The sequence below is a fragment of the Hyaena hyaena genome, unplaced genomic scaffold (assembly GCF_003009895.1).
Source record: "Hyaena hyaena isolate Hyena2069 unplaced genomic scaffold, ASM300989v1 scaffold_121, whole genome shotgun sequence".
NCBI classification, from domain to species: domain Eukaryota; kingdom Metazoa; phylum Chordata; class Mammalia; order Carnivora; family Hyaenidae; genus Hyaena; species Hyaena hyaena.
Genome location: NW_024080753.1, coordinates 266,809 through 294,574, shown reverse-complemented (window position 1 = coordinate 294,574; position 27,766 = coordinate 266,809). Strand labels below are relative to the sequence as shown.

The 27,766-nt window shown below is 46.6% G+C and overlaps 1 protein-coding gene across 2 annotated transcripts in view; it reads right to left on the bottom strand.

The window, feature by feature from the left end:
- STAC (SH3 and cysteine rich domain) overlaps nucleotides 1-22,545 on the bottom strand; it is a 145,890-nt gene extending 123,345 nt beyond the window's left edge. For both annotated transcript variants that reach the window (XM_039237166.1, XM_039237167.1), the window contains exon 1: nucleotides 22,435-22,545. In XM_039237166.1, the coding sequence (XP_039093097.1) occupies nucleotides 22,435-22,545 (111 nt within the window). The remainder of the gene's footprint in view (nucleotides 1-22,434) is intronic.
- Nucleotides 22,546-27,766: the final 5,221 nt, after the last annotated feature.

Genomic DNA, 27,766 nt, shown 5'->3' with positions numbered 1-27,766 from the left:
GTTGTTGTTTTTAATGGAACCCAGACTGCACCACTTGTTAATCCTTTGATTCATTAAAAAATATATTAAGTGTTTACTTTGGCTTTGTAGGATACAGCATTTGAAAACAGATGTAAAGGCTTTCCCTACAAGCTGTTGCTGCTTTAAGAACGTGGATAAAAAGGAAAACCAGCCAACCAATCAACCACCTGGGACTCAGAGCCACAGAACTGGGTATGAACTTCGGTGTAGCCGCCAGGCAGCCTCATGCCTCCAGGGAAGCCAGTTCACTTTCCTGGGCTGGGCACCCGCAGCTTCCCCAACTATAGAACGAGGAATGAAATGATGTGCATAGATCACCGCGGACAGCAAGCCCCAGGGAAATGTGTGTCCCCCCCCCCGCCTGCTTTCTTGCCCCAGACCCCATGCATGCGTCACGTGGCTGGCCTTGCTCGCTGTGACACGATGCACAGGGGTATCCATACCGCTGTCTTCCTAGCGGACAGAGGAAGCAGGTCCCCAGGGGCCTCCAGGCAGCAGATACGGAGTCCTCTGGCTGCCGGTGGCTGTGGCTACAGCTCTCTGGGTTTCACTTCCAGCCACACCCCCAGAGCCGCCGGTACAGCCTTCCGTGGGCTCCCTAGGGCAGCTGTAACTGTGGCTCCAACATGACACACTTGGTATTTTCTGTGTGGGTCCTTAAGGTATCTCTCTGCAAGACTTCAGAAGTGACTTTGAAAGGGGAGAGTATTTCTTGAGCATAAGAAAACCTCCATGAATCTGCTGGAAAAGGCGGGCTTGTGCTGTGCATGGCCTTGAATGTGAAATCCCTGCCAAGGGAATGCGGAGCTGGGAGATTCCCCTGCCTCCTTCCTGAACCTCCAGTTGGCCATCTGTTTTCCGCTTCCAGAGGGAACAGAGACTGCTCCTCACGAGCCCATATGACTCCAAAATGAAGGGATGGCAACCTTCTTAGAGGCTTGATTTTCTGGTGGTTTGGAAATTGATACACAAGTTTGGACGTTCTGGCAAGTTGATCTCAGCCCCGTGAAGCTGACCTCCTTTGCTTGCTTTATCCAAGTCCATGGCTGGTGAAGGAGGCAGTGGTGAAGGGAGGCCGAGAGACGCTGGGTCACAGGTGTGGTCCTGATCTTCTCTCCTGCCAGTGAATTAATTCGGGCCATCTAGGGGTTGAAGGAGGCTACAGCTGGAGACCTGGCATACGTGCAGATTATCTTGAGTCCAGGGGACCTCTGCATATAATCACAACCCAGGCGATACGTTCAGGGCACAGGCACGCCCACGTGCAGATAGGCGGCTGGTTCGATGGCAACAGTTCCAGAAAAGTCTCTGTACGCACAGTGTCAGTATCACCTGAACCTTCTTGGAGCCGCAAAGCCTGCGGCCCCATCCCTGACCTACCAGATCAGAGACACTGGGCGCAGGCCTCATGGTCTGCGTTTTCACAGCCTCCACTAGCGTGATTCTGGGGCACACTCAGTCTGCAACCCACTGCTCTCTGGCGTTCTTTGGAGGGATTCACAAGGCTCCCGAACCCAGTGTAAACGCCTAGGTGGTCTGTCCTGCGGCTTCGGGTTGTCCTGCTTGTTGTGGAAGTGGGAGAAGAATTCAACCTCTCTGGGCCTCAGTTTCCCCAACCCTAACATCATGGGATTGTCTTTGATGATCTCACCCATTCTTTCCACATGATATTCTCCATGCTCTAGGATTCACAACGATCCACTAACACTGTCAAAAAGTTGTGGAACACATGGACTGATGGTCATGTGACAGCAGGTGAACAGTGATTACAATATATGTTTGTATATTTCTATTTCTCTATCTGTTTACCTATGTTATTGTCTACCTGAATTTGGAAGATGGTGGCCCAGGTTTGGAGTCAGATGGCCTACATCTGACATTTACCAGCTACTTATAATCTATCAAATTGGGAGATAGCCTCCCGTGCAAGGGAGGTGATGAATATAGTGTCCAGCGCTGGGTCTGGAGCCTGAAAGCTTCCAAAGCTTCCACGGCTACTTTCTTGCCTGACACCCACAGATGGAGCGTACCTCCACCCCCTTAAAAGCATGTGAATCCCTTTCTTTCCGTTGCCATCTCCCCAGCATTCCCCAACGCACCTGAGCGTGAGTGCTCCTACTTCGTGTGGGGCTGCGTGAGGCACAGAACCATCAGTTCTGTGGTCAAACCCACAAAACCCGGAGTCACCATCCAGGTAGATGAGTCCAGGCCCTGATTCCAGGTTGGACTTCGCTTTGTCCTTGACTCCAAAGTCAGCTGGAAGAACTTTTCTAAACACCTGCAAATGTGTGCGAATCACGTTAGTTACAGTGTGGAGTTTGTTACCTCATGGTGGCAGATTTCTCAGGGGGTCTTTATTCTGAGGCTAAAGGATGCCCCTATTAGAGGGAAGACCACTACAGTGGCTCCGGAGGAGCTGGGCAGCTGGGCCACCTCTGGCTATTTCTGCACTTCAGATCGGCCAAGTGAAGTGTCCACAAGTGGCATCCTTCTTTAAACGTGGTTTCCTTTGGGGTGGGGCCTATGGGGTTCTATCTGCTCATTCCCACCAAGATCCTTGGCTTAGTCTCCTGTTACACGCTGCCTGCGCCGTTAACCTGCTTCCCCAGCCAGTAGCATTAATAAGCTTTCATTTGGTGTCTATCAGACTTTTTTCAAATGCAACCCTCTGTTTTTGACCAAAAATGTTAGCAAAATTCCTAACTCGACAGAGTATGAAAGAGGGAAAGGGCTGCTCTGGCTAAAACAACAGAGGTAGAGGCGGTGGGGTGCTGCTGGTCGCCCACCCAGGTCCTCTCTACTGGGGCCCCTGAGGCCCCCTCACAGCTGCTCTGGTTTGTGGATGGTTCTTTCTTCTGGGAACTGTCCACGGCTACTGGGAACTGTCTCCCCTAGGAGATTATGCAAGCGCCCACACCCACCCCTCCACTTCCCGCTAAAGATTGACCCATACGGAGTGAAACTGTCCAGTCATATCGCCTTAAGGCAGGGGCCCCTCAGTGGTGTAGCTGGTGCTCCAGGGCCCCGCTGTGGGTCCGGGAAGACATCACCTTCGACTACATCCTTGTTCAGCCCCGTCTCCTGACCTTTCCTGCTTCCTTTCCTCCTTGTAGGTTTTCTTCCTTAAGAGCATGCCCTCAATAAATTACATGCTTCTGAAGCTCATGCTTTGTTTCTGGAGACCCCAACTGAAGGTGAGAGATAAGGGAATGATAAAAAAAAAAAAAAAAAGAAGAAGAAGAAGCCTGGTAACTTCTGCAGCCACAGCAACTTTATGTGCTGGAAGCGGGCTTCCTCCACGCTGGCTCTCCCTGATTTGGTGATCTGACCACTGGGGAGGAGGTCAAAGCTGTGCCTCCTCCTTGGCCTCTGTCTCACAGCTGCTGTCCAGACCCTGGGACGCAGGTGCACGGGCTTCAAGGGTGAGATTTAGGCTCTCTGGGCAGCTGTCCAACCAGGCTGGGGACAAACTTACAAGTGAAGGTCCAATTGAGAACGAGAAGGTGTCCTTCGATGAAGCTGGAGGGCCTGGCTCCCAGCACAGGGGTTTAAAATGTCTTCTGTCTTTGACCCTATGATTTATTATAAATTAGAGAATCAGGGATTTTTTTTATTACTTCCTTCTCTCTGCAAAGGTCATCCTATGGGCAGCCTATGAAAGGAAATTTGCCAAAGTAATTCTAACCCCGGGAACAAACAAATCACCTAGGAAACAGTGCATATTGCTTTTTCAGACAAGTTCATTAAACCCATGACATTCTAGAGCACTTGGAGGTTATCAGAACCAGATGCATTATTCCTTCTGGAAAAAAGAGCATTCACAGCAAGAATCTGCACATTTGAAGGTTTCAGGGGTTTCTCTGGGTCGAGTGGTGCTCTGCCGTGACGCCTCCTGATTTTGTATTGTGCTCTTCCTCGTGTTCACCAGAAGAACCGTAACTGCATGTTTTAATTTTGTAAGCTGGAGTTCTTTCCTTTTGTTTTTTTTTTTTTTTTTCTTCATGTAACCTATTCATGGAACATTTATCTTGATCATTCTGCTTACAGCCTATATATCTGCCTGGCTATGTCTACAGGCTGTATGTAGAGTCCGCTATAGCAGTTAGGAAAAATCCATTCCAAAGAAACTGACAAGAATGAAACCTTGTATTTAGGAATTTATCTTTTCAAATGTCTTACCTGGAAGGTCAGGTCCTCTGGGGGTGATTACCAACGAATTGACCAACATGTGAAGCATCCAGTAAAAATGTGTTAATGAAACAAATGGATACCAGTTTTGCCTTTTGAGAAATAATTAAGAAATAGGAAACCTGTCAAGAACTCAGAGACTGGCTTGTAGAAAATGCAGCCAAGAACTGGGATATGTAAGCAAAAGCCTGATGAACTTCCAGACCAATCACTAGGTAAAAATCAAAAACAAGGACTCAAACCCTTAAAACCAAAAATATTCTATTTATCTCCCTGGTAGTCCCTTAGGGTTCAGTTTCCATTCTGTTTTAAGGAACATGAAATTCCAACTGGTTTGATGAGTGATCTTCCAGTACAAGAGCAAATTAGAAGAAGCAAGTTGAATGAATAAACACTTTTCCAAAGAGGACATCCAGATGGCCAACAGACACATGAAAACGATGCTAACGTCACTCATCATCAGGGAAATACAAATCAAAACCACACTGAGATTCCACCTCACACCAGTCAGAGTGGTTAAAATGAACAACTCAGGAAACTACAGATGCTGGTGAGGATGTGGAGAAACGGGCACCCTCCTACACTGTTGGTGGGCATGTAGACTGGTGCAGCCCATCTGGAAAACAGGGTGGAGGTTCCTCAAAAACTTAACACTAGAACTCCCCTAGGACCCAGCAATAGCACTGCTAGGAATTTACCCAAGGGATACAGGAGTCCTGATGCAGAGGGGCACATGTACCCCAATGTTCATAGCAGCACTCTCCACAATAGCCAAAACATGGAAAGAGCCTAAGTGTCCATCAACAGACGAATGGATCAAGAAGATGTGGTTCATCTACACAATGGAATACTCCGTGGCAATGAGAAAGAATGAAATCTGGCCATTTGCAACAATGTGGATGGAACTGGAAGGTATTATGCTGAGTGAAATAAGTCAGTCAGAGAAAGACAGAGATCATGTTTTCACTCATATGTGGATCTTGAGAAACTCAACAGAAGACCATGGGGGAGGGGAAGGGGAAAACAAATAGTTACAGAGAGGGAGGGAGGCAAACCATATGAGACCCTTAAATACAGAGAACAAACTGAGGGTTGACGGGGGTGGGGGAGAGGGGAAAGTGGGTGGTGGGCACTGAGGAGGGCACTTGTTGGGATGAGCACTGGATGTTGTATGGAAGCGATGAACCACGGAATCTACCCCCAAAACAAAGAGCACAATTTACATACTGTATGTCAGCCAACTTGACAATAAATCATATTTTTTAAAAAAGAAGCAAGTTGAAAACCTCAAAGCAGTCTGCAGAGAGAAATGGTCTTTGCGAAGGAAGAGTCAGAAAAATGTTAGAATCAGGCACAAGAACCAGGAGAGCACAGTAGTACAGAGTCCTTTGTACAAGGAACAAAAACTCTCCTACATGCATAAATTTCAATAACTTGCGTTTAAATGGTAATGCCGAGTAATCAGGAAAAGCAAACGACAAGAACAATGTAATCGCTCTGAAATTTGACAGGGCATGCGCAGCTCTGTTACATGTGAATGAAATTCCATGTGGCATGTTCTGGTTTTGAGGCAAACCATGAGAGACTCTTGAATGCTGAGAACAAACTGAGGGCTGATAGGGGTAAGGGAGAGGGGAAGGGGGGGTGATGGGTATGGGGGAGGGCACTTGTGGGGATGATCATTGGGTGTTATATGGAAACCAGCTTGACAATAAACTATTAAAAAAAAAAAAAAGAAAGCAGGGCAACGTGAACCAGATTACAGGGAGATTTGCAAGCACAATTCTCAACAGGGAAATCCCTGGCACACGAGAGGACATGCTGTCATCAGAAGGCTTGACTATCCAGGATGACTCGTCTCTGAGCATCCTTGCCAGGTAAGGTTTCCCGGGACTTCTTTGAGACGGAAGGAACTCACTTCCCCCAAAATATGGAACTCCAAGAAAATGCTCCTAGAGCAAAACGTAGTAACTAAGTTTGTAACTAAGTAACTAAGTTTTCATGGTAGTATTAATGTTATCAGCAAATCATCGCTAGCATTTTCCCATCATAAATCTAATTTAAAAGATATACTGCATTGGTATCATGGGGTTATTATTATTTTTTCCGAGGAACTTCATCTCCAATGTCTTAATAAAAGTCAGTAGGAAAATACTGTTCAATGAACAGAGGTCCAATTTATAATTATTTTTTTCTGTGTATATTTAAGTCACATGTGCTCTTCTTGAAGAAACCTTTGTTTCCCATCATCTAAAAAGATGTAGTTAGGGAAATCGGTCTGAAAATCTCATTAAGCTTATTAAACTTCAGGGTGGGGGCTTCCGTTGAGCTTTCAGAGTAAGACTAGTGGAGGAAGGGAGGAAACAGACTTCTGGAAAAACTATCATCAGGGAGATTTTCCTATTACAGTGATAACAGCTATTATTTATCAGAAAGACCCTGGATTATTCTAATTCTCCTCACTCCTCACCTGGATTTCAGTTTTGTGGAGAGAAGCCAAAAAACGTATCCTCTTGTAGGATGACTCTGGCCCGTGCTGTGTTCTTCTTGTCACGTGAGGAGATGTGAATGTAGATTATGGTGACTAACAACCAATCCTCACAACTAACGGTCACGGAGAAGAGCTTCACTGAAGAGTTCACGATCCTGATTCTCGATGCCTTTGCACCGCACTCCATCCTGACCCTTCTTTCCTTCACTGCTGACATCCGCTCTCTGCTCTCTTGCCTTCTTATCTCACCCTTTGGGCTGGTCCATCTCCGTGTTCGGGCTCTGATCTTGGAATTGCTATTCAATTTCTCTGGCCATCCCCTGGAGCCTCTGGCCAGGTAAGGGTCTTCCTGGTTGACCCCAGCCTCCACCTGTGCAATGTGGCTCTCTGTGGAGGGACCAGGCACTGGCCTTGCCTTTGAAAGTCCTCCCACGCTTGCTTTCCCCCCTTGCTTCCGTCTCCCCCTCTGCGTTTTCTCGAGACTGGATTGTTCACCTCCCTGATTTTGGTTCTCTCCATGCCAATCCGCCTGCCACTTCACTGCTGCAACATTAATGGTTCCTCCTGTCCTCACTTGTCAAATCCAACTCTCTCCTCTGCGCAGCTGCTGCTTCTTTTTTTATTTTTTATTTTTTTTTATTTTTTTATTTCTAGGATAGAGAGAGACAGCGTGAACAGGGGAGGGTCAGAGAGAGAGGGAGACACAGACTCTGAAACAGGCTCCAGGCTCTGAGCCGGCAGCCAGCACAGAGCCCGACGCGGGGCTCGAACCCACGAACCGCGAGATCATGACCTGAGCGAAAGTCGGACGCTCAACCGACTAAGCCACCCAGGCGCCCCTCCTCTGAGCAGCTTCTAAGACGTCCATCTGACCCCGTCAGCTTTCCCGACTCACTCTTCCCCCTGTGCAAAACCACTGAAGCCAATCGTACTGTCTCCATCTTGGAAAGGTCATCCATAAGGTTAAATTCACGCTCCGTGTTCTTGAAGTTCACTGCGATGGCTAGCCAGTCATGTTTGCACAGGGCTTCCCCCCTTTCACTTTTTAGGAAGCAGCCCTAATTCTTCTTTCTCCCTCTCACCTCGTATCACATTCAGAGCAAATCTCATTGATTCTACTTCAAAATGTATCCTGAAACTTGTTGCCCTTCTTAAATATTCCGCCAATGAATACCCGGGCCAACACACCACTCTCCCTGATCTGGACTGCTACAGCTCTCTAACCGGCCTCCTCATTTCCACTCTTGCTATGCTACAGTCGCACCGCCTAAAGTGAGAGCGAAATCCAGATTCCATAGCATGGCCATTAGAGACCCACGGGATTTAGCTGGCACTGTCTCTAAGAATGTTCTACAATGATAAGAATGTTCCACAATCCACAGTGTCTCATGTAGGAACCACCAGCCACAGATTACAAGTATTTGAAATGTGACTAGCAGGATGAAAGAACCCAGTTTTTAACTAACTTGATATCAAGTAGCTGCACACACGTCATGGCTACCATACTGGACAGTACAGTTCTAGCCCTTTGACTTACCTCTTTAGAGGTATTGCTTTCTGGACTCAGCGCTCAGCGACAAGCACCCAACATTTCTTGCTGCTCCTCAAAAATGCAAACTCGTTCCCACCCAAGGCTCTGCCCAGATCTCTTTCCTCCTCTGCTCTCACCCTAGATCTTGAAATGACAGCTGGAAGCCTCACTCTATTCCAGTCTCGGACTCAATGTCACTTTTTCATCGAGTCCGTCCCTGATCCGAAAAGTCAAATAGCTCTTCAAGGCTACGTGCTCCCACACTGCGCCCTTCCACCGAGCCTGAGCACTGCCTGGAATAACATTATGCATTCTGTCACCTTGTTTATGATCTGTCTTCTCTACTTTCTCCAGAAGTGTGGGTATGGAGTAGGTGGGAAACTGGCTCGAGGCAGAGTTGATGTTTCTCGAGGTGACTCCGAACAAAGGGACAGAAGGGCGCAGTAGTTCAGCGTGTTTGCAAGGGAGTAATTATGATGATGACAAAAAGGAATCTGAGAACCTGAAATGCGCGAGGGACAGAGAAAAGGCAGTGCGAGCTCACCAGTTAATGGGTTTTATGCTCTGGTCGGGCCGGAATATTCCTGGAGTAGAGGTGTCAGAGGGAATTAGATGGAGAGATGCTAGATGGCGGTCACAGAATAGGGAGGCTGCAGGGGAGACCGCTGGGCAGAGTCCTGGGAATGAGCACAGAGGCGGGTGGTGACATAGAAGACAATGGAAGACGAGACCTTAGGAGGAGAAAAGCTTGCTGAAGGACTGGAAAACCCAGGATGTTTGGAAGAGTCATCTATAGTGCATGACCATCACCAATGGTCCGGCCAGGAGTGAGGCTGGGATGGGAGAGAGAGGGCCTGGCTCTGGCATCGTGGGGAATAGAGCCACCCGGCGGGGCAGGCAGATGACTGCGGATGGCAGTGGTGGGAGCGGGATTTTAAATCCACAGGTTTCATAGGAGGAGAGACAAGAGTCTGGAAGCAGTAGTGAAGGCGCCTCCCCAACTACCAGGGCCAAGGAAGGAGGGAAGGGCCACTGCCCGGAGGCCTGCGAGCACTGGGAGTCACGGCAAGAGGTGAAGGCACACCAAGGAGAAGGCTGAGGAGAGAAGAGAGGGGATTTTGCTGGAGAGTGAGCCGCAGAGGGCAGAGTGGGGGGTGCTGACCCTGGGGGGGTGCAGACAGTGCTGGGTCAGCAGACGGGCAGACGTGTGCAGGGCGGGCACGGTACCCTGTGACCGGATGGGGCTCTGCCTCGGGCTCCCTCTGGTGGCCACATCACTGGGGTTGTGGGGATTCTCAAGTTCTCCAACTTACTCTTCTCTGATACACCTGAGTGCTGGAGACGGAGGCGGGGCGAGTGGGGGTCCAGGGCCACACGGTCCCCTAGTCCCTCTTTCCACTACTCTGTCGGTTTGGTGGGCGTCCCTGTTCCGGGTCCCTTGCCTCTTTCTCTTGTGTCTGACCTCGGTCCTCCGGGCTGTGGTCACAGCTGCAGCCAGACCCGAGGGGACATGCTGACTGGACCTTCGGCTACGGGCCGTTAGCAATAGGCAGCACAGGTGAGTATCGTTTTCAGATCAGTGAAGCACCCCCTGGGGGCTGACGGACATCTGGTCTCCTGTCTACCCGCTGCCGAGCAGCCTCTCCACTCAGGCTCCCTGGGGGGGTGGTCATCGAAGGTCACCTGACTTCAGGTTTTCTGGCTTGGCTGACCGCGTGGATGATGCTCACCCACAGATGAGAAGACATGGAGAGCTGGGCTGGCACCGGAGTGGAGAATGAGGAGCTGGGTTGAGGGCGGGCTGAATTTAAAAGGTGCGGAGGGCATCGTGACAAGCCATCTACAAGGTGGCTGGCTGTGTCGGTCCAGAGCTCGGAAGACTGACATCTGTGTTGGATTCAGATCTGGAAGTTACCAGCTGGCGGGTGAAATGGAAACAGGTTAAGATGTGCCGGGGGGGAGGCAGAGAGACTGTGGGGAGTGAGAAGGGCTGAAGGCTGACAGCGGGGTGCTGGGAAGACCAACACTTGAGTGATGGTTGGGGGGGAAGCGAGGGCCCGAAGGAGCAGAGAGGAACTGTTCCGGCAAGAGGAAGGGAATCAATGAAGGCAGAGATTTAAGGAGGGAGCGCTGGTGTTTAACGCTCCCGATTCCAGCCCAGATCAAGGCACGGATGCTATAGAAACACAGAGAGCTGCAAAACCGGGCGTGTGGAGCCCAGGGGCACATGGGGACCCCGCTAGAGAAAGTGAGGGGAGGAAGAGACTGAGGGAAGGTGCAGGGCTGTTCTGCAGCAACTCATCCAGAGATGTTACGATTTAAAGGAAATGAATAATTTTCTGGAAAAAAACAAATTAACAAACCTGAATCATGCCAATTTGTAAAAAAAAAAAAAAAGTGAGAGAGAATAGAATAAGATGGAAAAAAAATGTCTTCAAAAATTTTTTGAAAGAAAAATTAGGTGTTAGGTCTAGATATTATTAGCAGGTTCTTTCTTTTTTTCCAAACATTAAATGAGGGGCTCTGGGTTCTACAAATTGTTCCACAGAAAAAATAAAAACAAAACCAACGAAAGCCTCCACGGGCATCTTCTCAAATTGATTTTTAAAGCTTGGCATATCCTTAAAATTAAAATCTGACCAAGAACACAAAGTCACAGTTACAGAACAATCTCCCTTATGTATATACATGTAAAAATAATAAGGTATTGGCAATCAGATCCCAGCAGTTTATTAAAAGAAAATCCTCATGGCCAAGTAGGATCTTTTCCAGGAATGTAAGAAGGGTTTAATATTAGGCTATCTATTAATATAATCCATCACATAAAGAGGCCAAAGGACAAGAAAAAAAAAATCACATGACTCCTCTCATACTTGCCAAAAAATCACTGGAAACAATTCCACATCCATTCCTGATGGAAATTCTTAGTCAGCTAAGAACCTTACCCATCTTAACACAAGAGCGACTGTCTCAGTTTAATTGTGAACATGAGTGGGAAGTCTGGAATCTGTATAGAAGGAGGTCTTAAGGAATGATTTAGTTGGAGATGGATTTGTCTTGAAGTTAAATTTGCAAAACACCACCTTATATTTCTTAGGCTGAATATGTAAATGTGCGGATTTGTCTTGACATTAAATTTGCAAAACACCATCTTCTATTTCTTAGGCTGAATATGTAAATTTGCAGTGGCGTTCACAGGGGGTTGATAAACAGGAGCGCTAAGGCCACCCCTTAGCACTAACACTGTACAATAAACACTTATAGACAGTGTGCCTTCACACCACAACAGTGTTGGCATTTAAAGTAAGCCAGGTATTAGCTCCATACCTCCACTAATATTTACCTTATTTGGGGAGTTCTCATGCAATAAGCCCTTGTCCCAAGCCTACTCTACCCCCCCACCTCCAAACATGAAAGTTATATTTAGAGAGGCAAAATGATTATTACAGGGATTATGATAATCTAATAATAATAGCTAGCATTTACTTATTCTACATACTTATACAGACACTGTGGTAAGCACTTAGCATACCCTCATTAGTTTAACTCTACCGATGCTGCTACAGGCGGGATTATGCAGACTTTCCAGAAAGAACAGTGAAGCTCAGGAAAGTGAAGGGCAGGGAGGCTTGTTAAGTGTCCTCTCAAAGTGGCACCGTGTGATTTGGACCACTAAGCGACACTGTATTTCTTCACTGATGAATAAGGAATGGAATCTAAAAGATCTTAAATCATAAAACTAATATAAAACAAATTTCCTATAGGTCCGTTCTTACCAGGGATGGGGAGAGGGATGGCTCATAACTGCAGCCCAGAGTATAAAATACCCAGACAATACCTAACAGAGAGTTGGGCAAAGAGTATTTGAGGAAAACTCCCAAGCACTTCCGAGTGTCATAAAAGACACGTCAATAGTGAAAGTTGTATGCTATGTTCCTGGATAAGAAATCCCGTTACTTGTCAAGATTTCATTGAAACGATCTTCCAAGTTTCATGCAATTACTTTCTAAATATTATTTTTAGGACCTGATGAAAAAACAAAAAAGGTTCGCAGCTAAATTAATAAAATTCCCAGGATGGTTCTTGTACTACCAATTATCTATTATAAAGCTACAATAATTAAAACCTTATGACAGTAATGTCAAAGTACTCTATAGTAATATATGCAAAATCACTAGAATTTAACAGATGACTCTTGAGGAGAACTTAGTACATATTAGCATTTATTACATAATAAATGTAGCATTTCAAATCAGCGAGAAAAGGATGAATTATTCAGCAAATGATTTAGAAATACTTATTAATCATTGGGGGAAAAAATTAGAGTTCTTCCATACCACATAACACCATAAATTCCAGATGGGGTAAGGTGATAAAATTAACAAGTATATTTTAAGGGTTTAGAGAAACAAACAGGTTAATATTTATCTTTTCCCAGGTTTGTTTCCCAGAGAAACAAACAGGATAATATTTAGACCTTTCTAAATATGTGGGGAAAAAGAAGCCAGAGCTAAATAAATCTGAGACTTTTAACAACACAAAAGAAATCTTCTATATTGAAAATGTAATAAAATGAAAAAGCAAATTTCAGTCTGGGAAAATGTTACAACAGCTATGAAAGATCATCGTTTTAATATTTATAAATAATTTAAAAATCAATAGGAAATGGTTGAATGTTCTATTAAAATGGACAAGGAAGTGAGCAGATAATATGCAAAAGAAAAAAGACAACTATTTTTTAAAACACAAAACTAACCCTGTGTGTAATTAAAACAATAAGAAAATCCCATATGTCTTTGGCTTTCAAGTTTTCTGATTTCAAAGGCTATGATACTATAACTCAAAAATCAAACAGCTCAAACAACTTGATTAAAAAATGGGCAAAAGCCTTAAGTGGACTTTTCTCCAAAGGAGATATACAAATGGCCAATATGTACGTGAAATGATGCTCAACTTACCATTAGGGAAATGCAAAATAAAAGCCATAGTGGGATACCATTTAACGCCCATTAGGATAAAAAACAAAACAAAACAAAACAGAAAATAACAAGTGTTGGAGAGGATGCAGAAAAGCTGGAGCCCTTGTGTATTGCTGCTGTGAATCTAAAATGGTGCAGCCACGGCAAAGGAAACAATCCGTAAAACTAACAGGCAACCGACGGAATGGAAAAAGATAGTTGCAAATGACATATCAGATAAAGGGCTAGTATCCAAAATCTATAAGGAACTCACCAAACTCTACACCCGAAAAACAAACAATCCAGTAAAGAAATGGGCAGAAGACATGAACAGACACTTCTCCAAAGAGGACACCCAGATGGCCAACAGACACATGAAACGATGCTCAGCATCCCTCCTCATCAGGGAAATACAAATCAAAACCACACTGAGATACCATCTCACGTTTGTCAGAGTGGCTAAAATGATCAAATCAGTTTACTCTAGATGCTGGCGAGGATGTGGAGACACGGGCACCCTCCTACACTGTTGGTGGGCATGTAAACTGGTGCAGCCCCTCTGGAAAACAGGGTGGAGGTTCCTCAAAAAATTAACAATAGAACTCCCCTAGGACCCAGCAATAGCACTGCTAGGAATTTACCCAAGGGATCCAGGAGTGCTGATGCTCAGGGGCACATGTACCCCAATGTTCATAGCAGCACTCTCTACAATAGCTAAAACATGGATAGAGCCTTAGTGTCCATCAACAGACGAATGGATCAAGAAGATGTGGTTTATCTATACCATGGAATACTCCATGGCAATGAGAAATAATGAAATCTGTTCTGTGTAGCAGCATGGATGGACCTTAAGGGTGTTATGCTGAGCGAAATAAGTCAGGCAGAGAAGGACAGCTACCATATGTTTGCACGTATAGGAGGATTAGGAGGAACTTAACGGAGGACCGTGGGGCAGAAGACGGGGGGAAATAAGGGAGGAGAGGGAGGGAGGCAAACCATGAGAGACTCTTGAATGCTGAGAACAAACTAAGGACCGATGGGGGTAGGGGGGAGGGAGAGGGGGGTGATGGGCATGGAGGAGGGCACTTGTTGGGATGAGCACTAGGTATTAAATGGAAACCAACTTGACAATGAACTATTTAAAAAAATAAAGCTTTGCTTACAAAAAAACAAAAACAAACAGTGCAGCCAGTGGTAAAAGCAATATGATGATTCCTCAAAACATTAAACACAAAAATTACTATGTAATATAATAATCACTCTTTGGGTCATAGACATAAAAGAAATGAAAGCCAGGACTTGAGCTGATACATGTATATCCAAGTTCATAATGGTACTATTCACAATAGCCAAAAGGTGGAAACAACTCAAATGTCCGTTGATGGGTGGATGGATAAACAAAATGTGATATACTCATATAACAGAACATTATTCAGTCTTAAAAAGAGAAGGAGATTCTGACATATTCCAAAACATGAATGAACCTTAAAGATTTGTGGTAAGTGAAATAAGCCCATGACAAAGTGGCCAATGTTATGTGATCCCTCTGATAGGAGGCACCTAGAGTGTCCAACTCTTAGAATTGGAAACTAGAAATGGTAGTTGTCAGAGTCTGGGAAAAGCAGATGGGGAATAATTGTTTAATGGGTACAGAGTTTCCTTTTGGGAAGGTGAAAAGTTATGGAGATGGACGGTGGCGATGGCTACACAATAGCTTGACTACTTCATGTCACAGAAATGTACACTTAAAAATATGGTTAAACTTGACAATAAACTATACAAAAAAAATAAACAATGAATGTAAAATTTAAAAAATATGATTAAAATGGTAAATAGTATGTTGTGTATGTTATTCTTATTTTACCACCAATTAAAAAAAAACTTAGAGGGATTGAATTTTGATGCCTAAATAGAGTGGAGATTTGAGAAAGAAAGAAAGAAGGAACTGGAAAATGTCTCACCAACTTGGGTTGAAGATAAAGAAATCTTAGCATAGCCTTAAAGTGGAAAATACATACATGTAATGTGGAACATACATGTTTCCTGAGAATTCATAATCACAGATTGCCTTTACACAGATTTTAAGCTCAAATTTATATAACACGATTTGGTCTGAAAAACCCCCAAACTGAAAAAGTAACATAAAATTAGGTTCTCAGTTAATGACGCCCTGGGATACAGACACATTTGATGGTATATGTCACTGGAAGAGCAAAGGAGGCAACACAGTTCCATCATGAATCTTGATCTCACACCGTACCAAAAAAGCAATTCCAGATGGATTATAGACCCATGTGTGAGGGGCAAAACAATAACATTTCTGGGAAAGAATATAAGAGAATACCTCCAGGACTCTTGGGTAAGCAAAGATTTCATAAGCAGAGCACAGAAAGCACTAACAACCGCAAGAGGGGAAATTAACAAATTGACTAATTGAGTAGGAATTCCTGTTAAGAAGAGACGAGGTAAGGTGTAGAGTAGGAGAAGATATCTCCAATACATTTATCTCTGAAAGTAGTTGTATCTAGAATTACGTGACGAATTCCTATATATTGAAAAGAAAATGACAGACAGCCTCATAGGAAAATAGACGGAAGACTTGAACGACGACTTCACACAAGAGAACATTCAAGTGCCAAAAAGCACAAAACCTGCTAACTGCCAAATTCATTATTCATTGTGGAAATACAAGTTCAAAACGCAGTGGGATGCCATTAATCTCCTATGAGGATGGCGGAAACGAAAAAGACAATACCAAGGGCTCATAGGATGAGCTCAATGCTCTTCACATTGCTAGAGGGAGTGTGAATTGGTGCCGCGGCTTTGGGAGGTTGACAATATCACCGAGGCTGAACACATGTCTGCCCTACAACCCAGCAATGCTGTTCCAACAGATGTGCCGTAAAGGATGTAAGAATGATCACAGCGGTACCACTCACAGCAGCCAAAACCAGGAAACAATCCAAATGTTTGTCATCAGTTAGAGCGGATAGACAGTGGATGATTCATACTGTGGGATGCTATAGAGCAATGAAAACGCAAATGACTGCTATGTGCAAGAGCATAGACGAAGCTCACAGCATACTAAGTGAAAGAAGCCAGGAATAAAAGAGTATTCGCTACATGATTCCATAAAGTTCACATAATGGAAATTAATTTATGTTGTTAGAAGAATATTTACCTTTGGGGAGGGAGAGATAGAAGGGGGTCTGAGGGAGATTCTATGGTGCTGGTAACATTCTAGGTCTTGAGTTTTACGTTGTTTCCACAACAAGTTTGTTCTTTGAAAATTAATTAAGCTGGAATCTTATGATGTGTCCATTTTTTGGTATGATGTCATATTTCAGTAAAAAAGCTGACAAAGCAATGAAAAGCTATGATAATAGTCTTTCTTGAGGGTGCTGTGTCAATGAGAATAAAAGACCTCATAAGTGTTTATATCTGGACCCACAGACTCTATTTCCTATGAATACAGTCAGAAATATATTCAAATGGTTATATATCAGGATATAAATTTCAATGTTTTAAAAATATGTGAAAGGGACAAAGAACCTAACTAAATATGCAGTCAGAAGGGACTAATGACATAGATGTGGCATAGCAATGAGGTAGAATATTGTATCATTTTTAATATTCATGTTATTGATCATCTAAGAGTATAAGGGAAGTTTATGTGTAACATGAGGTTCAAGAAAAAGTACAATATGCATTTATGTAGTGTGTGCTCTTCCAATTTTGTTTCAAGTATGTGTGTGCACATGTATAAAGGAGATGTAAATGAAAAACAAGTTATGATACTGTACTTATCTCTAAGTCGTTGTGTGATAAAGAAATTTTTCTCTATATTATTGTTTTCCAGTTTTCAATGAGTACTTATTATTTTTGATTATGAAAACAACACAATAAGGGGAGAGTTTGCCTTGTAAATCCAGCTGCATCAGAGGAATGCTTAAGATTAATTGGCAATATGGACGTCAACAGTAGGTCACTACTGCCAGAGTCTTGTCTTTGGAACGAATGATAAATGGGAAGGGAAGAAGAGAGAATAATTACAAATGCTTCTTTCAGGTACAGCGGTTGGAAAGAAGAGACTCTTGACAGTCTACCATTCTTACTCAATTCTCACTCTCTGTTCAGTTCCTCTGACGGTCTACACCAGTGTTTGTCAAACCTGGCTGTCCAATGAAATCACTAAGGAAGCTCTACAACAGTACTGAGGCTTGGGGCCCTCATTCAGAGATTGCAGTTTAGTGGTCTAACCTGTGGACTGGACTCCCCAAGAGCTCTGGATGCAAGCCAAGGTTTCACCCTCTCCCCTGAGCAGAAGTTAACATCCTTACCAATAATAGCTTCATGTATCTGTATGGGACAGGCTGGCACAAAGAAGCCACTCAATTAATAGCTGCTGATTGATGGACACAAACCTTTCTGGAAGATGAATACTCATGGTTAGAGAGTTCTTCTCCCTAGCTTGGATGGTGGTCCAAGTTCAGAGAGAACCATCCAGGAATAAGGGGAGTCTTTGGTTCACGACTCCAATGGGCCACTGGGTGGCTTATATCACCTTTCAAAATGGAAGCCACAGGCTGGTGAGTTATCTATGGCTTATCTTCCTGGGGATACAAAACAACTCAGCTGAAAGCTCTCTGCAGTCGACGGCATCAGCAAAGTCCAAAGGGAGAAAGCTCAGTTATGCTATCGGAGTATCAGTTTTGGTTACTGGAATGATTCCAGTGATGATACTCAGGGTTGGCTACTGACAGAAGTCACCTACTGTGAAGCAGGAAGAGAAAGCAAATAATGTTACATGCTTATAAACGCTTAAAACATATTAGGTCACTGGCCTTACCAAAAACAAGAAAAACACCATGCCAACTGGGTATTAGTATTCCCATTCTAGAGACGAGGCAGCAAGGCTCAGAGAGGCTAGGCAACTATCCCATAGCCGCAGGGTAACTGATAAGAAAAGACCTCAACTCTCGTCTATTTGACCTCAAAACCTACAATCTCTCCACATCATCAAAATGTGACCTTGGGTCATATAAGTGATGGCAAAGGGCTTCCATATTAAACCTTCATATTAGACCCTAGTAAGGTTTCTATGTCACCAATAAGTCAGTAGGAGAAAAGATATTCATTGAAATAAGAGACGCTGAAACTTGATATTTTTCTTAGTATTCCATGCTCTCTGTCAGCACTTAAAAAAATGAGGTTGTGGTCTTTCTGGAATAGTTAATGGAAAGACAGAGGGGGGAGGTTCATCGGTGGCTTTCAGACTCTTTCAGTGCAACTAGTTTTATGAAAAAGAAAACCACATAAGCTGCATTACTACTTCTGTTTACAGGAATATGCTCTGGGGAAACCATACTGGGGTACTCAGCTCCAAGACAGGGTTCTTAAGCAAAAGCACTGACACTGATGATATGGGTGATTTTGGGCAAGTCATTGCCTCTTCTTCTTGGCCTCTGTTTCCTCAAGAGAGAAAAGGAGAGGACATTTAAATAACCATTGAGGGTGACAGATACTTTACGGATCTTATCTAAGCGAGGGATCCTTTCCCCAGATGCTGCACATCTACACCTAAATGCACGATTCTGAATGCCTGCTCTGGTTGTTCACGAATCTTCCAAAGACTATCTGTGGACCCCCCAAAGAATATACTGACCCTTGATAGAAAAGTATGTGAGTATGTGATTATGGTAGTTATGCTTACCAAAAAACCTTTTAGAGATACAACCTGAAATATTTGTGGATGAAATGATTTGATGTTTGGGACTGGCTTTCAGTGGATCCAGTGTGTGTGAGGGGGGATGGTGGTGGTCGTGAGAGATAACAGATGAAATGACATCATCCATGGATTGGACATTGGTGAAACCAGGTGATTAGTTACATGGTTGATTGATCTTTATACTGTTCTCTCTGCTTTTGTGTATGTTGACATTTTCCACACAAAAATCAATTTACACAATAGAAAGTACCCATAATTTAAAAAACACTCAGAGTTGATGATCTCCAATGCCCATAATCAAGAATGTAGCATTCCAAAGAATCGGCAAAAAAAGTGGACTGCTGGAAACATGCTATGGGCTCAGTGCACTGAGCCATCATCATCCCCTCCTAATGGACTCTCTGGACCACAGGGTTTATTGTGGCCCCCTTTTCTAGATGATTCTGTGACGTTCCATTTGATTGTTTCCCTAAGTATATTTCGGGGGAGGGGGAAAGGGAGAAGAGTAGAAAAACTAAACACAAAGAAGCTGGACAAAAATTCATTTTTAATCATTTCACATGATAATGTGGCTCAATTTAAGTTTCAAAGATTTCTTCTTAAAAAAAAAAGACTGAAAACTGCTGTAAATGATGTTGAGTGGCATGTGGAGTATGTGGTTAGGAATGTTGGGGGACCAGGCGGATGGGAAACAGTCGGCAAGCAGAACCCATAGTTGAGGTGGAGGGCTGGGCTCCAGAGCTATAGTGCCTGGCGCTCTGTCCTGTGCCTCTCAACTAGCTCTGTGATGGTGGGTGAGTCCCCTAACCTCTCTGAGCTTCTCCTTCCTTCCTTACAAACTGTTAGAAACAGGCATCCCTCTCAAAGGGTGATTGTGAAGAGTCAAGCTGTACCTGATATATTGCACCCATTCAGCAGATGCTGACCACAGTTCTCTCAACTATGTAAATATAAAAGTAGATCTTAAAAAAAGATGTACAACATAGATCAAAATGTTATCATTATCAGTAGTTGCCTTGGGCCTTCGGATTGTAAGCCAATGAGGGATTTATTTTTCTTTATTTTTTTGTCCGGGCTTTTCAAATTTCTACAAAGGGTATTTGTTACCCTTATAATCAGAGAAGAAAACTTTTTGTTTTTTTTTTTTTTTAGTAAGTAATTTTATCTTATTTATTTCTGAGAGAGAGAGGGAGAGAGAGAGCTTGAGCAGGGGAAGGTCAGAAAGAGAGGGAGACACAGAATCCAAAGCAGGTCCCAGGCTCTGAGCTGTCAGCACAGAGCCCAAAGCAGGGCTCGAACCCACAAGCCATGAGATCACGACCTGAGCTGAAGTCGGACGCCTAATCGACTGAGCCACCCAGGCGCCCCTAGGAAGTAATTTTAAGTCTTTCTTGAGGAAGCTCAATGCCCAGAGAGCCTAAGACGTGGTATTTTCACAGATGATTCCGAGGAGTGAGGTGGAATGACTACTAATGCCTTGTTCATACTTTCCTTATGATGCTCTCATCCCTGCGAACGGCAATGAGCTCTCAAATCTGGCACTCCTGGTGTAGAATAGAACCTTCTTCTGTTCCTGTTTAATGCCCTCCGGCCCCCTTACCTCATATTCCTCCATACGGGTGGTTTGACCTTTCTGAGCACGGACTTTGAGAATATCACCGATGCTCACTTTTGGGCACACTACTCTGCATTCAGTTTCCTGAGGTTCATGGCCCCCCACGGCCCATCTCCACCGATAAGAACACATAAGCCATGACAATGAATTTCGGAACATATACGTGCACTTCAGGTGCGTAGACCACTTCGGGAAAAATTGGCATGTACAGAATTTGAAACCATAGTCAGAGAAATCAGTGGATAATTATGGGTATCGCATATGTAGTGTTTCCTCTGCCAAAGGATTTGCATTGGGATACCTATAAATAGCAGATCCATACAGTGTGTTTAAACCATGCTGCTGCATACGCAAATACTCAGCTCTCTCCAGAACACACCTACAGTGGGGGCAACGTGCCCAATGCAAAAAGTTTAGTACTGGTTTCACTCTTGAGTTTTGCTGCATTCATTTACAGTATTCTAAGTCATCTCTGAAACGGCCACGAACCCACACCCCTCAGGCGGCTGATGGTCAATAACAGACAATGACATGCCCAGAACCTTCCAGTCAGAGGACAGGTGGTGTGTGTGTGCAGGGGTGAGACTGCAATGGAGTGGATCATCTGTGGAAGGAAGGAAACGGGTAGACATTGATTGAGTTCCTGCGTTGTACTGGGTCAGTTCATGAACTCTTCACAGTGCTTCTGGAAGAGGGCGGGGGAGGGCTTTTGCCCCATTTCCAACGAGATTTAGAAAAGTTGATGCATGTGTCCCAGATCAGACACTGACAATAAAGTAAAATGAAATGAAATAAAATAAAATAAAATAAAATAATAAAATAAAAAAGATAATGCAAAGCTCTCTTTGATGGTTAACTCCCAGAGGCTGAGATGTGTATAGTGGCCAGCATCTCTTCAACCACGAGCCACATGGCTGTGGTTTTGAACCTGCTGATTTGCCAACGGCTTTGAGGGATGTTTGGAGAGGGAGGGAGGGCTGCGACTTTGCCCCGTGTGGCCTGCCCTCCCACCCGCATGCCCCTTTCCTTCCTCCCACGCAGGAGCTGCTGGACTCGAAGACGCCTGGGGAGCTCACACCGAGACCTGAATAGAGCCAGGAGCCCTGCACTTAAATCCATATACCCACCAACTCCATCCCACGATCTTCACCCCAGGCTGGGATGCCACTTGGCACGTCGCTGCCAGCAGCCACACTGTACGTGGTCCTCTTCCAGGGTTTCCAAACATGTGCCTGGCACCCACGAGCGTCTCGGGGGAGGTGGAACCGTGCAGAGAGGTGCTGCGGGGGTGGCTTTGTGTACGCGTGTTGGTGTAACTCATAAAAGCAAGTGTAAGCGCTCCACGTATTAACTTCCACGAGAGGAACATCAACTTTCCCACGAACGCGGCTTTTCCCTTTGCTTAGCTTTTCCGAAGTCAGGGGTGAGCCCCTGAATTAAGCAAACGTTCCAGGGGACCCCTGTGATACAGGCAGCCCCTTGCTGGCCCGGGGGCCCCGGCTTCCCTGGACGTGTATCCCTCGCTGTCTACCAGCCTTCGGCAGCCGCTTCCCACCTACACGCGCTCCGGGCGCCAGCGGCTTGAACGCGCAGCGCCACCAAGCCAGCCACCTACCACCCCGGAAAGCGGCCTCTGAGCGCGGAGTCGGCGCGCAGGGCCCGGCGTGCGCTCCGGGGACAGGCCCGCGCGGCCTCGGCTCTGCGTGGGCAGGAGGCTGCGTCCACGCGACGCGGTCCAGCAGCCTTCCTGCGAGTCCGGCCCGACTCAAGTCCCGGGGCGCCCGGGTGCCACCAGGGGCGCGTCTCCCGCCGGCCCGCGCGCCAGTCGGGGACGCGACGGCGGGCCGGGGGAGGGCAGGAGGGGAGGGCGCCCGTGTCTCTGGGGGCGAGTGCGCGCGGTACCTTGGATTCCTGGCTGCCGCTGGACGCCGGAGAGGGCGGCTGCTGGGCGCTCGGCGCCTCCCGGGGCAGCCCGTCCACGCCGTCCTCGCGGGCGCCGCTCGGGGGGATCATCGTGGCGGCGCGGGAACGGCGTTGGGCTCCCGGAGGAACGGCAGCGCTGGCCGTCCCGCCGCACGCCGGCCTGCTCAGCGGCGGGTCCCGGGGACCCCCGCCCCGCCCCGCCGCCCACGCGCGCTACCCCGGACTCGCCGGTGCGCACGCCCCGCGGCCCCTCGCTGGCCGGGCGCACGGGCGGGACTGGCGGCCGGACTGGCGGCCGGACTGGCGGCCGGCGGCGGGGGAGGCGGGGCCGCGGGCGGGGCGGGGGCGGGGCCGCGGGGGGCGGGGCGGGGCTGCGCGGCCGCCCCCGGAGGCTGGGGGGGCAGGGGGGGCAGGGGGGACAGGCGCGGGGCAGGGGGTCCGCGGGGGTGCCAGGCGGGGGGGGGCAGGGGGGGCAGGCGCGGGGCAGGGGGTCCGCGGGGGTGCCAGGCGGGGGGGCAGGGGGAGCAGGCGCGGGGCAGGGGGTCCGCGGGGGTGCCAGGCGGGGGGGGGGGCAGGGGGAGCAGGCAGGGGGCGGGCGGGGGCGGAGGCGCCGGGGTCCTGCTGCGTGGCCGCACGCGCGTCTCCCGGGGTCGGTGCAGCGGTGCCCAGGAGGGGCTGCGGAAGGAAGAGAAACCCCGGGAAGGATTCAACCGGGGCGGGGGGGGCATCTACCACACCCGCCTTACTCCTCGCCCCAGGGAAGGCGACTCCGGCGGAGACGGGGACTTAGCTGAGCTATTTATAGGGCTCAGTGACGAGCGCAGGGAGAGCTGGGGTTCCCCGGCTGGAAGGCTCTCTGCGCTCCCCCGCTCAGCTTTGGACAAGGCAGCGAGGCTGTGTCCCCATTTTGCGCGCTCCTGCGCTCGGCCCCCTGGGCGCTTTGCCTGATTTAACCCTCACAGCCGCCCCCCGGGCTGGGTACCATCACTTCCGTGTTATAGACGGGGATACCGAGATTCTGGGGAGGCTAAGTACTTTGCTCCAAGTCACTGAATTGTAAATGGTGGCGCTGGGATTGGAACCCGTGTGGGCGTCAAAATCCCTGTCTTTGGACTCGACAACCTCAGTTGGGGGCGGGGTACATGGCTGAAGGGCGCACGGGCTTTGCAGCGTAGCCAGGAGCTCAGGGCTCTTCACAGAAGGGCAACCGGCCTGCGTTACCAGAACCTCTGGAAGCACAGAGTTGGCCCCGTGGGATACAGACACAGAAAGGTCCACTCTTTTCCAAGACACAGCCTCAGTATGCGGGGAGAGGAAATACGTCTGGCGATTTACAAGACCTGAATTTTCGTAAATACAAGCCTCCCTCAGTTGTCGAGCAGAAGATTGTAACCTCATGTCCAGATTTTCCTGATTAACGGTGAATTTTGCAAGGCCAGCCTCGTGGGTACGCAACCTGTGCGGTCTCACACAGGCGGCTGTACTTGGTTGGATGATCTGTCACCATCTTGAAATTCTTTTATTTTTTTAATATTTACATTTGCTTCAATTGAAGTGTAGTTGGCACACAATGTCCCATCAGTTTCCGGGGTACCACACAGTGATTCCACATCTCTATTCATTATGCTGTGCTCACCCCGGGCGTTGCTACCGTCTGGCACCATTCGGTGCTATTGCAGGACTGCTCACCATGTTCCCTGCACTGTACGTTTCATCCCTGTGACTTATTCTCTCCATGACTGGAAGTCTGTACCTTTTACTCCCTGTCACCCTGTTTACCCATCTCCCCCACCCTCCCACCCCTGCCTCCTCTGGCAACCACCAGTTTGTTCTCTGTATTTATGGGTCTGTTTGAAATTCTTAATAATATTTGAACAAGGGGCCCTGCATTTTCATTTTGTACCGGACCCTGTGAATTATGTATCTGGTCCTGCAAGTTTGCCTTAGCTCACGTCCTTTGGAAAGAGCCTATTACTCTTTCTATCAGAGACATCAGCTGAAAGCTCGTGTTCTGAGTGCCAGGCTCTTAATGGGCATTTGGCTCTCAGAGAGCTCCATCCAAATACCCCAGTGGTCCCTCGCTTCTCACTGGACCAGCCCGGATTGGCTAACCCAAATGGCCACAGCTCTTTCCTCCTCGAAATGCAATTCCTAATTGCTCAACAGATACGAAATTGGAACGGCCCAAATCGCAAGGGCACAACCAGAGTGCACAATGACAAGAGCAACAGTGTCAACATGTCTTCATCAAGCATCTATTTGTACCAGACTTCGTGCTAGAAAAGCATGATTGATAGAGCAGAGAGGAAACATAGATTCAGTCTATTAGTCTATTGTCCTGGAAGGTAGAGCCTGCTGAGAGAGACAGAGGCTAATTAAATCTCACACACACACACACACACACACACACACACACACTTTATGAACCGTGATAAAGAAAAATACAGGAATGTAATGACTGTACACAAATGCAGGGACTGAATAAGTGTGTAGACAGGGAAGGGTCTTCCCAGCAAGTGAAGCCCCCTCCCCCCAAGGTCAATGGGCAAGCCCAATCTTGGTGGGCAGGCACATTGTGACTTCCATACAAGGAATTTTTCATCTTTAGATCTTATTTTATTTGTTAAGAATTGAAGGGCAGATGTATGATCTCATCCTGCATTTTAGTAAATGTTTAGCTCTGATTAATAGTCAATGGCTAATACTATAAGGTAAATGTTGTCTCCCTGAAGGAAATTTGAAAGAAGCCAGTACATCCTTCTTTCCTCCCCCCTCCTCTGTCCTAGTAACAGAAATCCTTGGTCTGGTAAATAGTAGGTACCTTTCTCAGGAGGTTCTGGAATTACCTGTAGTTGCCCAAACTAATCAAGCCTTTGCTCATGTATTTCTTTCCCATAAATGCCTCTCCATCTCATTCTCCTGGGTACCTAGCTAACTTCTCTTATTCTTCAAAACACATCTCCAAACATTTACTACTCTTGAAATCTCCTCCCTGGACCCCTTTAGTCTGATTTAGATTCCCAAGGCAATGCCATACTCTCATGGCATCCTGTCCCAATGACGAGCGACCTGTCCTCCACTGGGTGGTGAGCTCTGCTGGGGCAGGGATCTTGTCCTGTTATCTTGTTTCCTCAGCTCCTGGCACAATGTTTGCAAACAAGAGAGTGAGAGAAGGAAAGTCTCCTGCCCTTGCTAGTCCAGGAGGGTCTAGCGTAGCCCAGGCACCGGTTCTTCCGAGAGCTCTCTACACACTGGATGGAGAGAGAAAGACGCTGGATTGGAAGCTGCAGTGATATTTTAGCCATGGCTCTTCATGTCTGCTGTAGGGAGGGGGAGCCTGGGGAAATCTAGGTTGCAAATAATTATCCCGAGTCGTGAGTCTGTAGCAGGAACCTGTGACTTTAGTACATTCCCTTCATGGTCCATTTCTCTCTGGTTGCTAGTTAAGTATCAAGCCAGCAGAAGTATGAGGGGTGTAAGAATCTATCTCCAAACTTGACCTGCGAGCTACCACTCCTGGTTCACTTACTCATTTCATTAAGTGGTAAAGAGGGCAAACCCTCCCCTTGATGGCACACAGCAGTGCTGCTGAGCCGAAAAGGGTCTGATGCTTCCATTGCTCAGATCCAACTTGGGATCAATGGATGGGGCTTTTAGTCTGTGCACTTTGACGTCTTCTAGAGCCATTTGGTAAAAGGATACTATCAAAACTGTTAAGTGCCAGGCTTATGAAGGGTACAAAAAGGAATAGCAAGGCAAGGAAGAGAGAGGGTCATCAGAACGACCATGATGGGGAACTGACAAGAATAAAGGAGAAAGGATCTCAATGAGTCCGTTCTTCTTGTCTCATGCATCATAGTCATTGTGACTATCTTGAGATCTATGAAAGGCATGGGGTTTGGCAATTAAGCTGATGATAATAATAACGGCTTCTATGTTGCAGACATTTTCTATGTATTATTTCATTTAATCTTTCGTTTAATAAGGCAGTTACGCTAGGTTCCACAGTGAGTGCGGGAACAAGGACTTGGGCTCCGATGTATCCTGTTCCCGGGCCGAGTTTCGGTTTCCCTCTTCTGCCGCCGCTTAGACAAATGCAGAACCAGATCTGGTGAAGACACTGCAGGCCTTTAAGGGAAAAGTCATGCAGATTGAGAGCCAGGAGCAAAATAGAAGCATAGGGAGAGTCCTCAAAGAATGAAGAGTTGCCCACTCCATTCTTTTATCTTAACAGTGAGTAATAACCACAGCGACATTTTGGGGGTGATAGCCAAGAAGTCAAGACAAATGTGTCAGGAGGCGCCAGCCGCTGCCATCCAACCTGTAAAGTGCACCGGAGATGCCAGCATTTGTCGTCCCCTCTGGCCACCTTGCCTGAGGGAGCTGCCTGAGTGCCAGAGAAACCCAAAGCTTGGCCCAAAGTCCTACCACTGACAACACCAGCCCCTACCTGGAGTAGCTGTTCACACCAGACTCCAGTCCTTACAACAACTCCCGATTAGTCTCTCCTCGGCATCAAAGCGAATCATTTAATTTGGAGACGCCTACTGTCAGCGCAAATGAGATTCAGTATACTAATCCTTAACCTGTTTTTTGAAGTGCCAATTAATAATAATGACAGCAATCACAATAGTAGGTTATATTTGAATAGCACTGTTTGACTGCATAGAAATGACCTCCCACTGGAGGAACCTATAAAAGGCAGCCTCATAGAGCTAGTTTAGAGAACTGTTCTCTAAAAAGCAGATTTATGGCTGCTTCTACTTGGCTCTAACCTCTGGGAGATTAGAGGGACACCTGAATCTTTAAACTGAGTGTAAGGGCCATGAGCCTAGTGTTCAAACATCCCAGCTCTTCACTGAAAAGCAACGAGATCTTAGGGGCGCCTGGGTGGCTTTGTCGGTTAAGCGTCCGACTTTCGCTTAGGTCATAATCTCGCGGTTCGTGGGTTCGGGCCCCGCGTCGGGCTCTGTGCTGACTGCCAGCTCAGAGCCTGGAGCCTGTTTCAGTCTGTGACTCCCTCTCCCTCTGACCCTCCCCTGTTCACGCTGTCTCTCTCTCTCTCTCTCTCTCTCCTAGAAATAAATAAAACATTAAAAAAAAAAAAGCAACGAGATCTTAGACAATTGACTTGATCTGTCTTAGCCTTGGTTGCCTCAAGTCTAAAATGAGATAATGGTCCCTATTCCATAGAGTTTCTGTAAAGATTTGAGGATGAAATGACTGATCAAAATTAGGTTCATATTATTTATCATCATCATCATCATCAGTCATGTGCTTTTGGTCAAATATATTCACTTTGAGTTGCGTT